At 37.3% G+C, this 21,448-nt stretch overlaps 4 protein-coding genes across 7 annotated transcripts; 1 reads left to right on the top strand and 3 right to left on the bottom strand.

The window, feature by feature from the left end:
- Window positions 1-4,263: 4,263 nt before the first annotated feature.
- On the bottom strand, window positions 4,264-6,118 carry LOC125186959 (putative 4-hydroxy-4-methyl-2-oxoglutarate aldolase 2). 2 transcript variants are annotated; one of them, XM_048083450.1, is made up of 2 exons: window positions 5,856-6,118; window positions 4,264-4,993 (listed from the first exon to the last, which is right to left on the bottom strand). In XM_048083450.1, the coding sequence occupies exon 2, from the start codon at window positions 4,977-4,979 to the stop codon at window positions 4,479-4,481; it is 501 nt and encodes a 166-aa protein (XP_047939407.1). In that variant the 5' UTR covers window positions 4,980-4,993; window positions 5,856-6,118; the 3' UTR covers window positions 4,264-4,478. The 2 variants fall into 2 exon arrangements, with proteins under 2 accessions (XP_047939407.1, XP_047939406.1); XM_048083449.1 differs by having other exon boundaries at window positions 5,862-6,116.
- Window positions 6,119-10,716: 4,598 nt separating this feature from the next.
- LOC125187539 (heavy metal-associated isoprenylated plant protein 39) lies at window positions 10,717-11,607 on the bottom strand. Its single transcript, XM_048084149.1, has 3 exons — window positions 11,452-11,607; window positions 11,293-11,371; window positions 10,717-11,209 (listed from the first exon to the last, which is right to left on the bottom strand). The coding sequence occupies exons 1-3, from the start codon at window positions 11,581-11,583 to the stop codon at window positions 10,950-10,952; spliced, it is 471 nt and encodes a 156-aa protein (XP_047940106.1). The 5' UTR covers window positions 11,584-11,607; the 3' UTR covers window positions 10,717-10,949.
- A 1,137-nt stretch (window positions 11,608-12,744) lies between these two features.
- Window positions 12,745-18,693, top strand: LOC125186399 (actin-depolymerizing factor 7-like). 3 transcript variants are annotated; one of them, XM_048082756.1, is made up of 7 exons: window positions 12,745-13,138; window positions 13,562-13,703; window positions 14,928-15,019; window positions 16,379-16,481; window positions 16,754-16,878; window positions 17,983-18,242; window positions 18,320-18,693. In XM_048082756.1, the coding sequence occupies exons 1-7, from the start codon at window positions 12,851-12,853 to the stop codon at window positions 18,468-18,470; spliced, it is 1,161 nt and encodes a 386-aa protein (XP_047938713.1). In that variant the 5' UTR covers window positions 12,745-12,850; the 3' UTR covers window positions 18,471-18,693. The 3 variants fall into 3 exon arrangements, with proteins under 3 accessions (XP_047938713.1, XP_047938711.1, XP_047938712.1); XM_048082754.1 differs by lacking the exons at window positions 12,745-13,138; window positions 13,562-13,703; window positions 16,754-16,878; XM_048082755.1 differs by lacking the exons at window positions 12,745-13,138; window positions 13,562-13,703; window positions 14,928-15,019; window positions 16,754-16,878 and adding an exon at window positions 17,670-17,685 and having other exon boundaries at window positions 16,409-16,481.
- Window positions 18,694-18,836: 143 nt separating this feature from the next.
- LOC125186398 (probable CoA ligase CCL9) lies at window positions 18,837-21,448 on the bottom strand. Its single transcript, XM_048082753.1, has 4 exons — window positions 21,169-21,448; window positions 20,050-21,097; window positions 19,693-19,796; window positions 18,837-19,241 (listed from the first exon to the last, which is right to left on the bottom strand). Exons 1-4 carry the CDS (start codon window positions 21,367-21,369, stop codon window positions 19,023-19,025), a joined length of 1,572 nt encoding a protein of 523 aa, XP_047938710.1. The 5' UTR covers window positions 21,370-21,448; the 3' UTR covers window positions 18,837-19,022.

Here is a 21,448-nt window from a genome sequence, read left to right on the forward strand (position 1 = left end):
TATATATATATATATTTTCTAAATATATGAATGAATTAAATGGATTTATATATATTTATAATTTTAAACTTCAATATATATTGAATTTCAATATGTTTCGATATATACGATATATATCGATATATTCGATATAAAACGATATATCGCGATATAAGGAAATTTATATCGTTATCGTATCGAAAACTTACGATACGATACCGTATCGTATCGAAAATTACGATATACCGAAAATTCGATAAATTTTCGATATTTTTCAATACGATACGAGCGATATTTCATTTTTTCGGTATATTTCCCCGACCCTATCCATGAATCCCCAAATTAGAATTGGAAAATCAAAATGTATTGTTTACGATTAATTAATTTGTTTAGCATTTAGTTTTCGGTCTATATATATATATAAGACATTTCATTGTATTTTGTAGTTACCAGTTAATAAAAATATAGTTATTAAAGATATTTCTCTCTCTTTTCTCTTCCCTCTCACATCGACAATTTCTGTAAAATCTTCATCTTCCTTAAATGGAGGTTTCTCCGTCCTATTCAATACTCAATATTTTACAACCTAGGTACCATTTATATGAAAGAGGGTGTAATTTTTTTTTTACTCTAAACTTTGCTTTTGGTTTCAATTTAATATTGTTCGAATTATTATTTCAATGTTTGAAAATGAAAATACTCTGAAGCCTATTATGGGCATTTCAGTCAATTTACTCTCTCGTCTTCACTAAAATACGGCTTGAACTTTGACTGAAATGGAGAAGATAAAAGCATCCACAGTGCCGGCTAGCCGAACCATTGCAAGCGGCCAGCCCGAAATCGGCGAGAAAATCAGCGTGGGCTGGCCGATGCGCTGGCCGCCATTGTGGCGTGCCGATCGGCCAGCGCCCTTTTTCGTTTTTTTTTTTTTTTTTTGAAAACCTATATAAACGTGATTTTAATTTCATTTTCATTTGCACCACTTGTTTTAACGAGTTTTATCTCTCTCTAACTTTCTGAACAAGAGCATCATCGAGCGATGGATCACAACAACGAGTCCGGCTCCAGCGACGAGTGGATCTCAGACTCCCACGGTACCCGTGGGATCTGGATGGGGCGGGCAGATGGGCCCAAGGTTTAACATCCCTTGGAATCAGTTGATGGGGATGATGGCCGGAGCGCGGGGGGAACCAGGGGGGATGTCGGGCAGCGGGTAGGGGGGGGAGGTATGCCCCCGATGCAGCAGCAGATGATGCATCAGATGATGGGGATGATGCATGTCTGGCAGGGAGGGATGCAGCCCGGTATGCATCCTGGGATGCAGGGGTCACCGAGGGGGACACGGTCCCATCGTCCTTCTCTGGATTTTTTGACGGCTTCGTCTCACACGTCGACCCAAGTGGAGACGCAGTTCACTGGCGATGACCTTTTGTCATTGCATGACATGGGGATCGGATCTCCCGTTCCAGCGGGGCGGGCCGCGGCGAAGAAGAAGAAGACGAAGGGGAAGGCCAAGGCGGTCGGCGAGTCGTCGCAGCCCGCTGTTGACGACACCCCCGCCCGGAGGAAGTGGACGGAGGATGAGTACGCCGGGTGGCCAAGGCGTGGTTGACGGTGTGCGACGATCCTGGTTGCGAACAACCCGACGGGTCGTCAACATGTGGGCGAAGATTAGAGCTGCCTACGTGAGGCTGGCCGCACGGGAAGGACTTCAGCGGGGAGGAGTGCCGGAAGGGGTGGGAGCGCATCAGGGCCGCGGTCGGCCGTTTTTCGGGGTTGTACGCCAACGCCCTCCGTCAGCTCACTAGTGGGCAGAATGAGGAGGACGCCCGGAGGATAGCGGAGAGTCAGTTCCCCTTGCCGGGGAAGTATAAGGAGTTCCACTTCTGGGAATGCTATGTGTTGTTGATGGACTCGAGAAGTTCCGGGGCGGGGGTGCGACGCTGGGTGGCCGAAGAAGCAGAGGCTGAACTATTCCGGCGACTACAGTGGCAGCAGCGGCGGATCCCACAACCCCCCCCGGATGCTGAGGAGTTTCCGTCCCCTCCATCCTTTGCTCGTCGCCCCCGCCCGGTTGGACAAAAGCGGGCGCAACGGGCAGCGAGGGGAGGATCCCCCCTGTCGCCCCAGGAGGTCATCTCGGCACAACCCCCCCACGCGAGTACACCTTATTCTCGCATCAAAAAACGGAGGAATGGATGTACAAGGTTTTCCAAGAGTGGAGGGCCGCAACTGACCCCACGGAGAAGATGTTTTTCCACTCGATGCTCGAGAACATGCGGGTGGATTTGAATGCCTCGAGGGCACCGGTGGGGGTTCCGACGTGGATTGAATACCCCGGGTGGCAGCGGCGCGGACGGCGGCGACGACGACGAGGACGGCGGCGACGGCGACGAGGACTAGAGAGTGGCGGGGCTCGTGTGTGGAAGCCATTTTTTAAAAAAAAAATCATGTATTTTTTTTTTAATCTTTGTAATTTTTTTTAATGAAATGAATTAATTTTCCCGTATATATGTCGTAAATTTAGTTCCGTAATTTAATCGTAATTTTAATTTCGTAAATGTAGTATTTTTTGAATTATTTTTATTGCGGCTGGCCTATGGCTGGCCTAAATCTGATGTGGCAGGTGGATTTTTAGTGCTGCTGGCGTGGTAGGGAGAGAGAGTGGCTGGCCTAAAGCCACTGTGGATGCTCTAAGAGAAGGAAAAAATGAGAAAGAAGAAAGAAAGATAGATAAATTAAATATTGCAATGATAAATACAGAGTGAATAGACACATTTGAACGATATTAAATCGTATTAAAAGACTTCAAATGATAATTTTAAACATTACAAACCAAAATTGATATATTGACAAAGTTTAGGGACTAAAAAAATATTTCCTCTTATAAGAAAGAGACAAACTCATCATTCATGGCAACTTTCGACATTTGCATATTAGCACCTCTGTCTATTTCTACATAAGATTTACCACCATCAATAAGTATCAAATAAAAATTAGAGGACAAGTGCATATCGGATGCATGTTGTTCTCTAAGCCAATTTAAGCAACCGAATATTTTGTGATGGAGTAATCGGCTCTTCTTCAAGTGTGAGATGTCTAACTCGACAACTTGGAGCTCATAATGGTCGAAACTTGCAACATACTTTCATTGAAAACCACATCTATGCGAATAGGGTGTGGAAAATACTGAAATACCTGCCTTAACGTATTGGTGAAATTTTGGTACACCGTGGTTTTTGGTACAGTATGATACCTTACCGTTAACGGTAAGTTTTTTCATATACCGCGGTATACCATGGCATACCGAAATTTAGTACTGTAATACTCCCTTCGTCCCACTTTAGAAGTCCCGATTTACCATTTTTGGGTGTCCCATTTTAGGAGTCCTGGTTGGAATATTCCATAAATGGTATTAGGCCCACATTCCACTAACCTTTTTCTACTCACATTTTATTATAAAACTAATATAAAAAGATAGGACCCACATTCCACCATCTTTTTTCACCAATTTTCCTTTACATTTCTTAATACCCATGCCGAACTCAACCGGGACTCCTAAAGTGGGACGGAAGGAGTATATAGTATATACACTGTGATTAGACTTCACAGACATTGGTCCTCATAGATCACTATGGACTAACTCCAACTTATATGTCATCAAATTTCTGTCTCTTCTCCATAAACTCACCATTCTCTGTTTCTCGAACACTCAATCCTCACACAAGCCAACTTTAACAATTTTAAGACCAATCAGTAAACTTTGTCAGCATCAGCACAATATTTCCACATCTTTTTCATCATGTGGTCAAGACGATAATGTTACAAATCTATATTATTTGCTTTACTAGCAAGATTGATACAGTTTTTAGAGTTAATTGTGGTATACACTGTGCCCTCTTTCTTACCTTGAACTACTTGAATAGTTATACTGATGTTCTAGATGAATTTTGCACGTTTCTTAGGGCTTAGACCTTTACTTGATTTGATTGATTATTGTTTAATTTTATATTATGAGTGTCTATATTTCTATCAATTGGTTGTTTACATTTTATTGAATTTTCATAGCAAATGAGTCTTAATCGAAGATGTTTGAGATTAATTGTTGAGAGCGGGAGAGATCCTAGAACTCTGGAGTTAAAATACTCATGAATCGCATTAGTGTCAAATTTGTAATCACCGATTTTAATGGGGTTATAATTGAAAGTTGGATTTATGAGTTGAATTACAAGAAAATAGCATGGAGGAGTGAAAATGGAATGATTATTAATCAAGAAAATCAGATACTCGAAGAATAAAGTAATATAGCATACGGCATAAGTGACTATAATGCAAGTTCAAAACAAAAGCATACATATTTCAGTACAGACTATGGTTATAAGTTCCTCATGAACTTGACAGAATAGAATCATAAACGGTAGCAAACAGTGCATATCAGAATAATCTTGAAGAGGATACCACAGAACCATTCCGAACGATCGAGCAGAAGAGAGATGTCGTCAAACCGACAGCTCTGATTTAGAGACCAAAATGCCATCAGTGTCCGCATACATCCACTCTCCATCACAGATTCTGGTCCCAGCAATGTTCACAGGAACGTGCTTCTCTCCAACCCCTTTCTTATTAGCTTTTATCGGATGCGATGCCAGAGCTCTCACCCCGATGTCACAACCATTGATTTCATCCACATCCCTTATGCAGCCGTTGACTATTATACCAGCCCATCCATTGTTCTGAGCTTGCACGACTGGGTTACCACCCAATATCGCGCATCTCAAACTACCACCTCCATCAACAACAAGAACCCTCCCATTCCCCTTCTCCTCAAGAAACTCTCGTACCAAAACATTGTCTTCAAACACTTTCAGGGTAACAACTGGGCCGGAGAACACTTGCCGCCTACCATAAATCTGGAAAACTGGATGGAGTGCCCGTAGCTCACCACTCACTATAAGCTGTGGGTTTGTATCACACACTTCAGCTGTTGTGACCAAGGCCATCCTAGATCAGTAACCTTCATAAAAGGACACACCATTGTAAATGATCATATAATAATTTACCAACATTTATTCATAATGAAGATTACTTGTAATCAATTCAATAAGTCCAAAACTACTTAGATACTCATTGAGACAGAAAATCTAGCCTTTCCATGTCGTGAACAGATCTTCATGAAATGTAGAGGACAAACCGACAAAGTATAGTTTTGTTGTGTGTTAGTTTATATATACGAGTAGACTACTTTGTGCACTAATATAGAGAGCCGAAATCCAAGTAACTTGCAAGTATGAAAATTAGCAGCCAATTTGCTAAGCTTGAAGTAATCATACTGATAATCGAGAGACAACGCTTACACTAATCAATATGTAGTGATAATATCATGTGGATAACCAAGATTCCAAATGATTCAGAAGCAATCAATCAAACTGAACATATGATTTGTGTTAGAATGGCAAATAATGAGGGAAAAGCAAACAGAAGACAAGATTTCCAGAATACATCTAGATCACATTGTTTGAAGCATCGTCTTCCATTAACTTGATAGATTTGAAATCCATACACATCCTCATCTTCTCTCACTTAACTCTGTAACCCAAAATTGTCTTCTATAAAAATCTGAATTTACTTGTAGCTAGCAAATAGATGAATAAATATACATGGATCTACCATCACTCTTAGAAATGAAACTAATCGGGCTCTCACACCATTCGAATCCTCGACCATCAACCATTTCTATGTAGTTCGCACATCAAATTAGAGCAGATAAGTAAATAAACAGATATCAACAATAAAGCTGAATCAGATAAATTGTGACTAAAAAGGAGGTATCAAACAGTCGATTCAAGTAAAGCATCACAGTGAGAGAGATCAGAGACTGTTACGATGACAAAAGAGCAGCGCGATTCCGTGTATTGAGCAACTGTTTTCAACTCAAACGACGAAGAAAGTGAACTCTTTGGTGAAACCCAAACTTCTACTAGCTATCGAATTTGAGCAGTTTTGTGCCAAAGCCAGTTAAGTAAAGAGACAGACAGAGGTGAGTGATTGGGATCTTTTACGATACTATAAATTCATGAAAAAGTTTAACATTGGATTATGGTGGAGTGGAACGTGATTCCTCTGCTTTAATGAAATGGCATCAAGCTCAAATCCTACTTCTAGCTAGTGATGCACCTACAAACCAATAAGTAGTACTGCTTCTATCCTATAAAAAATAGGCTATTTAGGTTGGCAAGTTTAATGAATAATTGCTAAAGTAAGAGAGAAGAAAAAAAGTATTGTCTATTCAGGTTGGCACGAGTTTATTGAATAATTGATAAAATAAGAGAGAAATAAAAGTGTTGAAATTGTCTAATGGATGATGGGCTCATAAATGATAAAATAAAAAAGAAGGAAAAAATATATATATACTATTTTTATAAAACAAAAAAACAAAGAAATATGACATATATCTATAGAATGGAAGGAGTTGGTGAAATTTTAACGAAATCTGCTATATAGTTATCCCAGTATGAAAATAAGGAGTAGTAAAGAGCTAAAATTGTTGGGAAATTTCAGGTTATTAACTTTTTTAGTTTGTGAAAAATTCGGGTGTAATTTAGCTGCCAGTTTGTGATTAATGCACAAAATGGTGACAAATAGAAATTAACACAATTTAACATCTTCGTGTCACCTCTGTTTTAAGAATTGAACCAAGAAAATTATACATGATTCTAGTTCACTTCCAATGTACTATTGGATTAGGATTCTATTAGGTTGACAACTATTTTAAATTGATAACAGACATTTATGTCAACAATATATATTAAACAAGAAGACATTTGATAAATCCTTAAACAATAGTCAATTTCTAATTTTGATAGTAATTTTTAAGAAGACATTTGATAAATCCTTAAACAATAGTCAATTTCTAATTTTGATAGTAATTTTTAATGAAGCGAGTCTCATTCTCAACTAACAATATTTCAATCATTTTCAAATTCACTCCTACTTTACTGATTTAACCTGTTCCATCTATTCTATGAGATGCAAAGAATACTTAACAAGAACCGAACTAGAGCCGTACTTATATCCCACCCCTAGCAACGAGTATTAATTAAATCTTGAAAATTAAAAGAGGGATTGTAACACAGTCAAAGAGATTCCATAGGAAAATCATTTCTATATACTAATACTACAATACTAATATTCTTTCTTTCCCACGAGAATATGTACTCTTGGCTAGATATTGATATTAATAAATAATTGGTTAAGTAAGAAAAATTAAGTGCAGCATTGTTGGAGAATGAGTCTTACCTCATTGGAGAGAAAAAAAAACTTTCCGAAATTAAAAAGTGCATACTCTTGTATGACGAACTAAAAAGGAAGACTTAAAAATAAAGGGTGCATATTATTATGAGACGAGAGGAGTAGGAATTGCAAAGCTTAATATCGGATTTGGATTCCCTGCTCTGACATATTAGAGAAATAACTTGGATGATTGATGGTAGAACACTTAAATTAAGAGACTCTTAGAGAATAAAAAATAGTTAAAGAGGAGAAATAGTAAATTAAGAGAGAGAATAATATAGAGAAGTGTTTTATCTACGTTATTGTCTCTCTTACTTTATCATTTCTTCACTTTAACTATTTTTTATTATTTTTACAAAAAGAAAGTAGAAAAGTCAATAGAGACTGCTAAAGCGGGACGGAGGGAATACTACAGCAGAAGATGGTGTGGTTAAAACGCACAGCAATACCCATGAAACACAACCAAATAATATGAACTCAATTCAACTCAATTCTTTATTTAATTTACTATGGGCGGGTGGGCCCATTATGTAAAATAGATATACACGCACCCCCATGCTGTATGCATTCCCTTTTTTTTAGTTGATGCAAAATATTATTTTTGTTTTGCACATTTCTTTTATTTAAATACTAAAAATATTATAAAATTAAATATTATATTATACATGCATATTAAAATACTTATATTATAACTATGATGTAGTAATAAATATTTGTATATTTTATTTTTATATATAAAATATTAAAAATATCATAAAATTAAATACTCCCTCCGTCCACAAAAACAGAGCAAAGTATGTATGTCACGAGTTTTAATATAAAATTGGTAAAGTAAGGGAGAAAGGGAAAAAAGTAAGAGAGAAGGAGAAAATATAAGAGAACAACAGTGTTAGTGGAATGTAGGGTAAGAGAGAAGAAGAAAAAAGTAAGAGAGAGGAGAAAAAGTAAGAGATAATTTTTCCATAAATAATTGAGATCTATTTTTTGTGGACGGCCAAATATGGTAATTTCGCTCTATTTTTTGTGAAGGGAGAGAGTATTATACATGTACACAATATTAATATACGTCTAACTTGTAACTAGATAACATCAATTCTCTTTTTCGTTCGTCCATAATTAATTGACACTCTTACTTACTAAAACTATTTTTGGTAATGAATCTCATATTCTTCTAACTTAGAATAAAATTAATATATAAATATAGGACTCATATTCTACTAATTTTTTCAACTCACTTTCTACTATATTTTCTAAAACTCGTGCCAAGTCAAACGGGTTCAACTAATCTTGAATGGAGGGAGTAAGATATTTCATACTTTTTAAAAATAAAATATATAAATATTTATTATTCCCTCCGCCCTATAAAAATATGGACAATGGATATGGCACGGGAGGAATAAAGACAAAATTAGTCTAGTAAGAGATGGTATGTAAATTAAAAGAAATGAGGAAAATGATAGTTAAAGTAGTATTAATAGATATTGGGACATACATCATTAAATTGATATAACTTTTCGAAAATGGAATGCATATATTTTTATGCGACAGATAAAAATGAAAAGTGCACATATGTTTATGGAACTAGGGAATACACCATAGTTACAATATATTCCCTACACCATAGTTACAATATATAAGTACTCCCCTTTTAATATGCACATATACTATAATATTTGATTTCATTATATTTTTAGTATTTAAATAAAATAAATTGCAAAATAAAAATAATATTGTGCATTAACTCAAAAAAGGGAATGCATACAACATGGAGTGCGCATATATCTATTTTACATAAGGCTGTAATGGGCTCACCCGCGCACAGTAAATGCTGTGTTTAGGGTTCAATCAGAGGATCCATTCCCTTGTAGCAAAAAGGTGATCCGGTCATCCTGCCGCCCCCACACCCCGGTCCGACAGTTTGTGAGGGGGTTCAATCAGGGTACACAGCGAAGGGGGTTCAATCAGGGTACACAACGGCCTGTTAGAGATGAGGCCTTCAACCCACTGTCCTGACAGGAGCCCATCAGCGGCCTGTTAGAGAGGAGGCCTTCAACCCACTGTCCTGACAGGAGCCCATCTCCCAAGGCCTCACACTTGTGCCTGAGAGATGGAAGCTCCCACACGCCAGTAGTGGGATTCGAACCCAGCTCCTTGTAGCAATATCTACTCCCCCGGAATCATCTGCGCTAAGCCCCTGCGGGCAGCAGAGGATCCATTCCCCGTTGGTAGTTAGGTTCATTATGTATAATTTTAAATTGTTAAGTTGTATTGTTGATAAAGAAATAGTTATGCTATTATGAATACAGTATAATGCTAGTAAAGATTTATGGCGAAAGGGTTATTGTAAGTTATGGTTGATGGTAATTGGTAGATGTGGTAATTTCGGCGTCAAGTTGGTCCACATATCTAGAAATTAGAAATTAAGAGCATTTTCTTGACTAAATTTACATCCTACAAGTTGTCTAGCAGGATTTTCGATATCTTGCATGCATTGATGCATATATTGACTTTCCTGTGCTCATGTGAATTAAATACTCGTTCTATTCCAATTAAAGAATACTCATTCAGTTCTGATAAAAAGCGAACTATTTCTTTTCAATATGAGATTTTACATAACAATATTTATATATTAAACAAAAAAAATATAAATTACAAATAATAATGTCTAGCTGGAGTATTATTATTTAAAATAAAACATCTCAAAGAAAAATGAATTACTTTAAATGGAGGAATGAAATACAACCTCTTGTATGCCTTCTATTAAAAAAATATACTCCATTTGGTTTCAATAAAATAGTCCGCTTTTTATTTTCCACATTATCATGAAAATATAGTATTAAATGTTATACTACTACTCTACTCTACTAAGCAAATAAAATTTACTACTATTCCTTCCATGATAATATATTTCCTTTTAATTTATTTCAATTAAAATGACACAACTTTATTTTTGATAAGGTTTTCCTTCCAATTGATGCACTAATGATTTCTCTTTTGAATAATTAATTGATTACTAATGATTTCACTTTTGAATCATTATTCTCAATTCTCATACTCTGATGCAGATGAATGACGTTTGTGGACCAACGATTCCAACTTCTGCAAAAAGCAAAAAGGCACAAAAGCCATCACCCTCAAATCTGTTTGTCTCATTTAACTTTTTTTTTTTTTTTTTTTTTTTTTTTTTTCAGTTTTCCTATCTATTGCGATTTAATTATTATATTTTCCTACACAAATCTCCCAATAATGGAATACGAAACTCGGCACCGACCTATATTCTCTGTACCTCAGCACATGACACCTGCACAAATTTTTATATTTTTATTCTTTGATTTCGTTAATTTAATAACCCGAGTAATAATTTTGTTAAAAACAAAATCAATGAATCTTATTAACAAAAAATTCATTACATTGGTTCGATTATGAGCACTTTAACTCTTGTAGCCATCCCAACAAAAAATCAAATTCATTACTTTGACAAATTGCAATCTCAATTGATAAGGCTAACAAACTTTCTAGAGAGAGAGAGCACTGAATTCTTGAACAGAATGCCAACGCCAAATAGCAGCCGATGAATCCAATACAAAGATGGTTTTTTTTTTTTTTCCAATTGAGTTTCATTTCTTGGTAAGAAGACAGAAGAATAAAATTTATTTATTGAAAAAGTAGAATCGAATCGATTACTTCTTCTCCTCAGGCTTCTTCTCCTCTGGTTTTTTCTCCTCTGGTTTCTTCTCTTCGGGCTTCTTCTCCTCTGGTTTCTTCTCTTCTTTCTTCTCCTCTGGTTTTTTCTCCTCTTTCTTGTCTTCCTTGGCGGGCCCCACCGACAATATATCGACCTTCCCCACTTTCTTCAATTTCTTCACCACCGCTACTGCATCCATTTCCCCTATCACTGTCAGCTTCTGACTGCTCAGATCAGCAGCAATAGAATCCACCCCTGTTTCAGAGAAAAAGTGTGTGTGTGTGAGATTTTTTTATTTATTTATTTATAATTTTTGAAGAAATAGAAGAATTAATTACCAAGAATATCAGCAGCTGCTTCTATGGCTTTCTGTTTGGTTTTCTCATCAGTCATGGTCAAAACTTTCAGCACTACCTTCTGTTATCATCAAAACAAAACCTCAGAATTAGATGATTAAAGATTAAAGAAACCCTCTTCAGTGTGTGTGTGTGCAGTACCTGAGCTGCCATGAGAGAAGAGGTGGGGTGGGGAAGGGATAAAACTCCTTTTTTGTGCAAAGCTGAAAACACTGAAATATTTTGCTTTATATATATTGGATTAAATGGAAAACTTACGTAATTAGATGGCATTCTATTTTAATGCACGCTGAATTCTTTTTTTTTTAGGGGGGTTTTGGCATTATTTAGTGCGGTCTTATTCTTGAAATTTGGTGGAATAGATTGCGTATTCATATTTTCCTAGTTTAGTATGAGAATATATTGTCTCTGTTCCGCATATGTGTCTCACTTTGACTCAACGCGAATTTTAATAGATGTAAAAAAAATGAATAAGTTAATGATATATGGGTACTATTTTTATATAATATTAATTTTATAATAAAATATAAAAAAAAATGAATTAGCAGTGTCTATTATCAGAAAAAGTAAAAATAAAATGAAATAATTAATAAAAAAAAATACCAGAATGAAAATTGGGACTCATGACAGAGGACAGAGGGGATATCATTTTTTTTTTTCTTTAGAAAGAAAGTAAAAATTAATGTCAGTACACCATGTTTGAAAATATGTAGAGAATGGCATGGTGCAGGTGTACACTTAGATAATAGTACTAGTACTAATAGTATTACTATAAAATTATCAGTTTTTGAAGTACATCCATACAATTTGATTGGAGATTTATGTAAATAACATATCTACCAGAAGAATAATAAAAAGAAAACAAAACATTACAAGTTTCAAATTATCATTGGCATTTTCCAAACTTCTTTAACTCAATTTTCGCCTCAACCAACACCCTCGGCTATTATGTATTATTGCTATATTTTGCGAAAAATCTCAAATATTTCCTATTTGATAAAAATGTGTTTTATTCAGTAATTATTCTTTTGAATTTAGTGCAGATGATTGCGGATTGTACTGAGATGAATCAAGATGTGGTGGAAAATCAATTAATCAAGATGAAGTAGTGAGATCAATAGAAGTGGAAGTATTGACGCCAATATGAATTGAATTGATTTGTGTTTTATCTAATCGAGAATAAATTGATGAATATGAAATTGAGTTCAATCTCAAATGAATTGATGATGAATCGATGCAGATCTAAGTATGATCTCGACCAATCAAATTGTTTAAAATGGGGATTAAATGGTGTAGATGTAATTAAGTGCAATATCATATTGGGCCGAAAAAAGAAACGCAGTACAGCAGAATATAACCGCGGGCCGGGGCAGACATGATAATTTTCAACTAAGTGCATCAGTAATATTTTTATGATTAAATAAAACGAAAAATAGAAAAGCGTCAGATAATCCTTCTTCCTAAAACCCTTGCAGTTGCAGGGCTTCCCTAAAATCTTAGTAGCATTTGCCTCCTCTCTACGAAATCTTGAGAGAGAGCGATGGTGAGTAAAAGGCAAAAAGTAGCGAGAAAACGGTACAAAGAAGCTCACCCGGAGCTTTTCCCGCCGCCGCCGCCACCGGACCCAAACAAAAAGAAAAAGAAGAAGAGCACTTTCAAGCGCAAAACTTCTGACTCCACTAATCCAAACCAACTCAGGAAGTCATCCGGAAAGAAGCACCCGCTCAGAGTCGCCGGTATGAAGCCCGGTGAGAGCTGCTACATATGCAAAGCGCCCGACCACATTGCCAAGAATTGTCCCAAGAAATCTGAGTGGGAAAGGAACAAGGTCCAATTTTTATACCAATTCAGATATTTTATTTTCTGCTGTTTCGTACTCTTATTGCTGCCTTTTTATTGCAAAGTGGGATTAAATTTAATGGACGAGCCTTTTGTTTGTGCAATGCTCTTTATTCGATTTTTATGTTCCTTTTTATTAATATTATTGTTGTAAATGAGTTCTAGCCTTTGTTGTGAAGAGAATAAAATGTGGCACTTCAATTCAGTTTTGTTTTGTGTATGTGAGAGAAGGTTTTACTGATTTTTCTGTATGCTTGCATACAAGTTACAAGTTTGGAAAGTCAGTTGTGGTTGTGCCTTGATTGAATTTTGACTCCATTTTAGATGAAGTATTGAAATTTGTGTTTTCTGTTTGGTTGAGAAAGCATGAGATAGTGTTGATTTTGCTTATCTTCTTGGATCATGTATGCAGATCTGTTTGTCATGTCGGCAACGCGGCCACAGTCTTAAGAACTGCCCTAACCAGAATGAAGAGTCTACAGATAGGAAATTGTGTTACAATTGTGGAGAAATGGGGCATTCTCTGGCTCACTGCACCCAACCTCTTCAAGATGGTATGCTTTTTAAACTATATATGGAGTACAATTTTGTAAGATGCATGTTCCATTATGCATCATCATTCCGTCCATAGCATTTTTTCGCTATGGTTAAAATTTTAAAATAATCTGTTGATAAGGTAAGGCATTGAGGCATTGTGTCAATGGGTCTCCATTAATATTTGATAATCTAAAAACACATGTTTAATTGTCTTCTTTTGCTTTGATTGAATGAGCTAATAATTTCAGTCTCTACTGCCATTGTTAACCCTTTTTTTCTCATTATTCGATGACGTATTTGATTGCGCAGAAGCAATAACTAGTTTCATTACCATGTAAAACTGCTCAATGTGTGCATTAGTTAGGTTAGGTGATCTCTCTTTCTCTGATCATAAATCATAGTAAATCATAATCCCCTTGATCCCTTTGTTTAATTTTTCTTTCACCTAAATTGAATCTGCTCCTGAAAAGGTAAGTTACACTTCTTGTAAGTAATTAACGATGAGATACAAAAAGTGCTAGCTTTCTGGTAAGGGAGCGTGTCTACATGAGTTTGACTTTACTCCTCAAAATGAAACCGGCGTTTTTGTAGAGAAAACCTAGGTTGTCTCACAATATTACTCTCATCTGATTTACTTTAGACTTTGATCATCAAACTAATTCAAGGAGCATGATTTGTTCTATTCATCCATTCTTATTCTGTGTGAATAATACCAATGGTGATATTATCAAATTCAAGGCGGCAATGCTTTTGCATTTCAGTATTGTACCCATTTTGTTTACATGCATTAGTTTTTGCCATTGTTTTACTTTCTATCTTCCTACAAGTGACGGTCAAATTGGAAGCTCTGGTATTTCCATGTTCATTCTGGAGAATGTAGAGGTTTCCCATGAATTTTATTAGAAGCCTAGCCATGTTGTAGGACTGTGTTAGAATAATGTGAAGCAGGATGTGGTTTTGGCAATTTTTAGTTTTGCCATACATGAGATACATCTAAGTATTCAAACTTCAAATGACTTTCTTTGTTTCTAATTTGATTTATATGTTTGCATAAATCATGTAACCTTTGAGTATTTCCCCTGTGAACCTTCTTGTCTCAATGCGTTCTGCTGCTTTCTACTTGTGTAATTATGGATTCTGTAGCATAATATATTAATAAGAATTTCACAGATTCTGAAACGCGTTGACTCTTGTGCTCGGCCTTTGGGACATATTTTGAGCTGTCTGTTTTGCTGTTGCAGGAGGAACAAAATATGCCAATTGTTTTATATGTAACGAAACTGGGCACTTGAGTAAAGATTGTCCAAAGAATACCCGTGGAATTTATCCAAAGGTAAAATTACAAACTGAATTTGAGTTCATTTTAAATCTAATGCAATGAATGATGCATTATGTTAGAACTGCATATATTGATTGGGTTAGTTAATAAACTAGTTTATTTCTTGTCAACTTTGCATTACACAATTTGATACAGAGTAATAAGCAGAAGCATCGTATGCATTTGCTTATTATATCTTGGAATATGAAACATAGGGTGCGATAGGCACGATAAATAATGAAGATAAATATAGAACAATGAAGCAATAGTAGTAAAATAGTACTCCCTCCGTCCCGGGTTAGTTGCACATTTCCTTTTGCGCACGGAGATTAAGGAATGAGTGGTTAGTGTTTTAAGTAGAATGAGTAATAAAGTAGATAAAGTGATTGGATATTTTAGTTATATTATTAATTTTATTTTTTATCCAATTTTCTGTATCAGTATTTTTTATATATTCAAAATTATTTTAGTTAATAAAGTTTGAACAGTAAATAAACAAATTTCCGTGTATAATGTAAACAACAAAATGTAAAAGTACTCCATGTATATTCAAATTTAAATCAAAAGTGAGCTCCCAAATCTAAATGGCGGTAGATCAAAAAGTTTAAAATTGTGGGTTTACCACCACCCACCATTTTGTCGCCGACGGGAAAGAGGTTGGGGTTTGTGAGCTACGTGGATTAATCCACCCTCCATCTAAATTCTCTTGTTAGCCATGGTAGATCTAATGGAGAAATTGGAGGTGGAATAAATAGTGTTTTTAGAGAGAGATGCGTGGAAGAGTTTAGTGAAGCTGGAGGCGGAAGAATTTAGGTTAGAGAGAGAATGAGTTTGAAGAGAGAGGGACGTGTTTTTTTCCAAATGAGGGGTGGATGGGTTGGTGGGTGATTAATTTAACATTTTAAGTGTAATAAGGGCATGATTAACTAACACTAATTTTTACCTAAAATAGAAAGAGTGCAAGTATCTTGGGACGCCCAAAAAGGAATATAGTGCAAGTAATGCGGGACGGAGGGAGTAGTAATAACAAAACATCTTGTGTTAATAACAACTAAATAAATAATAATACATCTAATAACCAATAGTAGTAAAATATAAGTCAACGTGGCTGGATAGTAAATATTTGTGTACTAACTCCTCGTAGATAAACACAGAAATTGAGTTTTGTAGTTGCAGTTCTCTTTTCCGCTTGATTCATTTGTTCTCAGTTTAGTTGCATTTTTATATTGTTTAACATGATAAAACCCCCCATTATGCTTGAGGAAGAAGGTTATTGTAAATATAAAACATACACACACACACAGTATACACATGCTTGGCTTGTCTGTAGCTGCCTGAAAAACCGTCATATGATATGTTGTCTGAAAATTGCAGGGTGGGAGCTGTAAAATTTGTGGAGGTGTGACACATTTGGCAAGAGATTGTCCCACTAAACGCATCAGTATCCACAATGAAGCTGGTACGGCTGGTCAATCATGTAAGTGGTGTCTATGTCTTTGTTCCTTTTGCTCCGAGTCTAATTATACATATTTCAAACTGAAAAGAATTAATTGTACTTCTGAAGATCACGCTTTCAATTCTTTGCAAGAATAGTATCCCTTCAATTCAATAATTCCTGAACACATATACTTCATGATAATGTCGATAACGAGTTTGTATATGATGTTTTACTGGTGTGGCTAATCATGTGAAATGTGTTTGGCCTCTTTCACTAATCAAGAAATACCCTTTGTATGTATACAAATGAAGCTTATGTAAGGCCTAACCGTATAACCAAGTTGTCGGGCGATGACCTTGAAGATGACTTTGTTCCTGTGGTTCCACTCACTGGGAAAGACGAAGATGTGAAGATAAAGAAAAAGCAGGGAACCAAAGTTGTTAATTTTGTTGGCTGATAAATTTTGATAAAAGTGTGGATGAATTGTCTAACATTTTTGAATTATAACCCCACTTCATACGTTAGTCTACTTCACACCAGAAGATTATTAGAGCATACAGTACAATTTTGTTTTGTCAAGTTTCTCTATTATCTACCTTATTCATAGTATTTATTTCATTACTTTGTTGACAGAAGCTAGTAGTACATTTTATGATCTAAGACCATGTTTATTCATGACAAAATTTCTCTTTCCATCTTATCCATAAATTACAAAAAAAGAGACCTAATACTATTTGGTCTCTCTTTCCATGGTCGAATGTGACCTATGGTCTCTCAGATGGGGATCCTCTGCTGTGGTGCCATTTGTCACTATCTCATTGGTTCAATTTTTTTAATGTTAAATAAATTACATTTAAAAATTACCAAAATTTAGAAATATCCATCTTTTATAAACAGAGACTAAATTTGCTAGTCTTACATAGATGCATGCAAAATATAAGGTGACATAATGCATTAAGCTCAACAATTTATAAGAAATAACATGTGGAGTACGTGTGATTCTTAATGAGTATATTGTAAATATAAAAAGAGCAAATCTGGTAGAGTGATAATAGGAGTGTTTTGAGATAGGAAAAGAAAGGGCATGTCTATGTTTAGGAGACAATCCTTGGCCATTCAATTCGTCTTCTTCGCCACTTAATTTTCTCTCTCTTATAAAAACACACCAATTTCCCATTTTTCTGATCTCCTTCTTTTCTTTTTTCACTTTTGTTTGGTTTTTTGCAGATCGGAAGACAAAATGGTACTTCTCTTTCATTACATTCTGCATGCCTTATTTTCCTTTTCATCCTATTATTCATGACACAACCTATAATATTTCTTGTTTCTCTTTTTGGATCTATCAAATAATTGAAATGTATCAAACTTGCCATTTGTTTTGAAATGGTAATATTATCTAGCTAGAGAAGTGGAGATTTGATAGATCTTGATGATGAACGTTGTGATATTATTCAAAATATATTGGTGTGTTTTGTTTTAATAAAAATGGTTTGTGTGTACGTATGTGTTTTAGTTTGATAAAAAGATAATGAATGAATAGGCGAATTCGGCATCTGGAATGGCAATCGATGACGAGTGCAAGCTGAAATTCTTGGAGCTGAAGGCGAAGAGGAACTATCGGTTCATCACATTCAAGATCCTAGATTATCAAGTGGTGGTCGACAAGTTGGGCGGCCCTGATGACTCCTACGACGTCTTCATGTCCTCCCTCCCCTCCGATGAGTGTCGCTATGCTGTTTTCGATTTTGACTTCACAACCAATGAGAATTGCCAGAAGAGCAAGATCTTCTTCATTGCATGGTACCTGCACCTAGCCCTAGATAGTACCACCACTACAAATCAAAACCATTTTACTAATTTTATTGCGATTCGCTTAGGTCGCCCGAAACTGCGGTTGTGAGGATGAAGATGGTGTACGCTAGCTCAAAAGATCGGTTCAAGAGAGAACTGGACGGGATTCAGTATGAACTCCAAGCAACAGACGCCAGCGAGATGAGTTTCGACATAATAAAGTCGCGTGCCTACTAACATGCCATTGCACTTTGTCTTGTTATTTCATTTGTAATAATGTGCATGCTAGCTAGGTTTTCTATTGAATCATATATAGACGTAATATAAATAAGGGTGACCTTGTTACCCCATGTCATAGCCGCTACTTTATTCTTAGAATAAAAGAAATTGTTGATGGAATAGTTCTCATATCATACATGTTTACGCCATCAATTTTTGCACATATCAAAGTCTATAAGTTTATTAAGTAGTACTATCTAGCTAGCAATATAATTTTTCCTACTATGTTTGGTGTTTGCTGCTAAATGGTTGTTTTATAATATCCTCTGCTTAGCTAGTGACCTTAACGAATTTTCAAGATGAGTTTGGTAGGAGATCCAAAACTGCTACTTATATGCCATATTTCATAATTGAGCAAACTAAAGAATACTAGTAGTACATAACTTCATATGATATAGTACTACTCAACAGTGACATAAAATTTGCATATCACTGGAAGTTGAATAAAACATTCATATTCTTCTTGTGGTGCGTAAGAATCCTGCAACACCATGATTTTGAATGAACTGCTTAGGCTCCAAATTTGGGGACCTTAGCAGTAGATATCTGTGCAAGGAAGTGCTCAGAAACAATCCTCCTCTGGATTTTCCCAGACGCAGTTTTAGGGAGAGAATCAGTGATGAAAACCTTCTTAGGAACCTTGAATGCTGCCAAATTTTTCTTGCAGAACTTGATCACCTCTTCCTCATCTAGCTTCGACCCCTCCCTTGGAATAACTGCACAGTTTATCTGAACACCACCAAACAACTCAACACTAAGCAATAAAGATACATCAAATGACCTTAAACATGATCAAAGGCTAAAGTTTGGAGCTTCACACAACACCTAAAAAGCGCAAATATTAGTAAATTGGTGGAGAAAAATTGATTGGTTACACTTGCAAAAGTGTGACATATGACTTCATGCAAACGGTGAAAAAGATGTTTTTCGGCTTGAAAATATAAAATACTATAGAAGTTGGTTAAATATAACAAGTGGCATAAGACAAGGTGTGTAATAATCTCTTTACAAGTGGGTTTGTTACATCATATGACATTAGAAAAAGCAGTCATTGATTTAGACATTTTACAAGTGTGCGTTCACAAATTTAAGTTCCAATAATCTCGTGACAGATTAATAGTACTACTTATTTGATATGACCACAGAAACAACCACAGATGCGAGTAAAATGACTCCTTACCTCTTCACCATATTTGTCATCTGGCACACCAAACGCAACACCTTGAGCAATTTCAGGATGGGACAATAGCACTGCGTCTACTTCAATCGGTGAAATCTTTTCCCCTGCATAAACCAATCATCAAACAAAAATTCACACTCCCAAGAAACCATACTCTATGAATACGACAATATTTAACCAAGGCTGCTGCTCTCATCTCAACAACCGCAAGCCCATCAAATACTCCTTAACAAGACAAAAAAGGATAGACATTTTTGGGACCGCTCATTCCACAAGCTAACTAGGAAACAAAATCACAGTATGGACCCAACTCAAAAACAATCAATGATTAGTATGAGAATCGTAAAAGATTAGTACCTCCACGGTTGATCATTTCCTTGATTCTTCCAACAAGATGGAGATATCCATCTGAATCCAAGTATCCCAAATCCCCGGTGTGAAACCATCCAAACAAAAAAGCCGATTTATTGGCCTCAGCATTGTTCTTGTAACCCTTGGTGACATTAGGCCCCCTTATGCAAACCTCCCCATTCCCATTAGGGGCTTGCACAACGCCATTCTGGTCCAAAATAGCCATCTCCTGCCCCACGGGCTTCCCCACCGACCCCGCCTTGTGGGGCCCGTCCTCGGGCAGCGGATTCGACGTCATCAGATGCGTCGCTTCCGTCATCGCATACGCCTCAAGCACCGGCGCCCCGAACGCCTCCTCTAGCCGAGCCAGTATCGCCGGCGCCAGCGACGCGCTGCAGCTCCGGATGAACCGGAGCTTCGGGTAGGCCGGCTCCGGCTTGCTGAGGTGGCGGTCGAGCACGATCTGGTGGATCGTCGGCACGGCGGTGTACCACGTCGCGTTGTATGCCTTCATATCCGTCCAGAAGGTCGACGCCGAGAACCTCCCCGCGGCGGGGAGAGCCACTGCGGCGCCGGCGCCGAGCGAGCTGAGTAAGCCGGCTAGCAGGCCGTGGACGTGGAACAGGGGCAGGACGATGACGGTGGAGTCGGATTCGGTTAATTTGTAGACCGATTTGATGTTTTGGACGGAGGAGAAGAGGTTGTGCTGAGTCAGCGGCACGCCTTTGGGTCGGCTGGTGGTGCCGGACGTGTGGAGGAACAGAGCCACGTCGGAGGGGTCGTTGGTGAGTTCAGCGACCGATTCGGCGTCCACGTCGGATTGATTCGGGGATAGGATGATTTCCGATTCGCCGTGCGGCAGCGCGGCGGAGAGATGAGGAATATTGAGCTTCGCAGCGGCGGCCTGCGCCTGCTCGTTTCCTTCCTCTGACGTGATTAAAAGCTTCGATTCTGAGTCCGATAAGTAGAAATCGAACTCGTCGAATGTGTAGGCGGAGTTGAGCGGCGCCGCCGTGGCTCGGGCGCGGATTACGGCCAGAAACATTATCACATACTGCAACCGAGACAGAACAACTTTTCAATAAAAGTAAAATGAATCAAATTGAGGAATTGATAGAATTGTACCTCGACGGTGTTGGGGAAGGTGAGGGCGACGACATCGCCGGGATTGACGCCGGCGGCGAGGAGGTGAGCGGCGGCGTGATCGATGAGTTGATTGAGGCGTGCATGGGTGAGATCGAAGTTGGCGGAGACGCTGAGGGCGCGGCGGGAAGGGAATTGAGCGGCGACGTGGGTGAGCAAGGCGGTGAGGGTGGAGATAGGCATTGGTGATTGTAGAAAGGGAAATGAAAGAATAGAGCGATAAGGATGATGAATGAATAATGAATTTGTGTATGGTGATTGA

Source organism: Salvia hispanica, chromosome 5 (genome assembly GCF_023119035.1).
Source record: "Salvia hispanica cultivar TCC Black 2014 chromosome 5, UniMelb_Shisp_WGS_1.0, whole genome shotgun sequence".
Lineage (NCBI taxonomy): Eukaryota > Viridiplantae > Streptophyta > Magnoliopsida > Lamiales > Lamiaceae > Salvia > Salvia hispanica.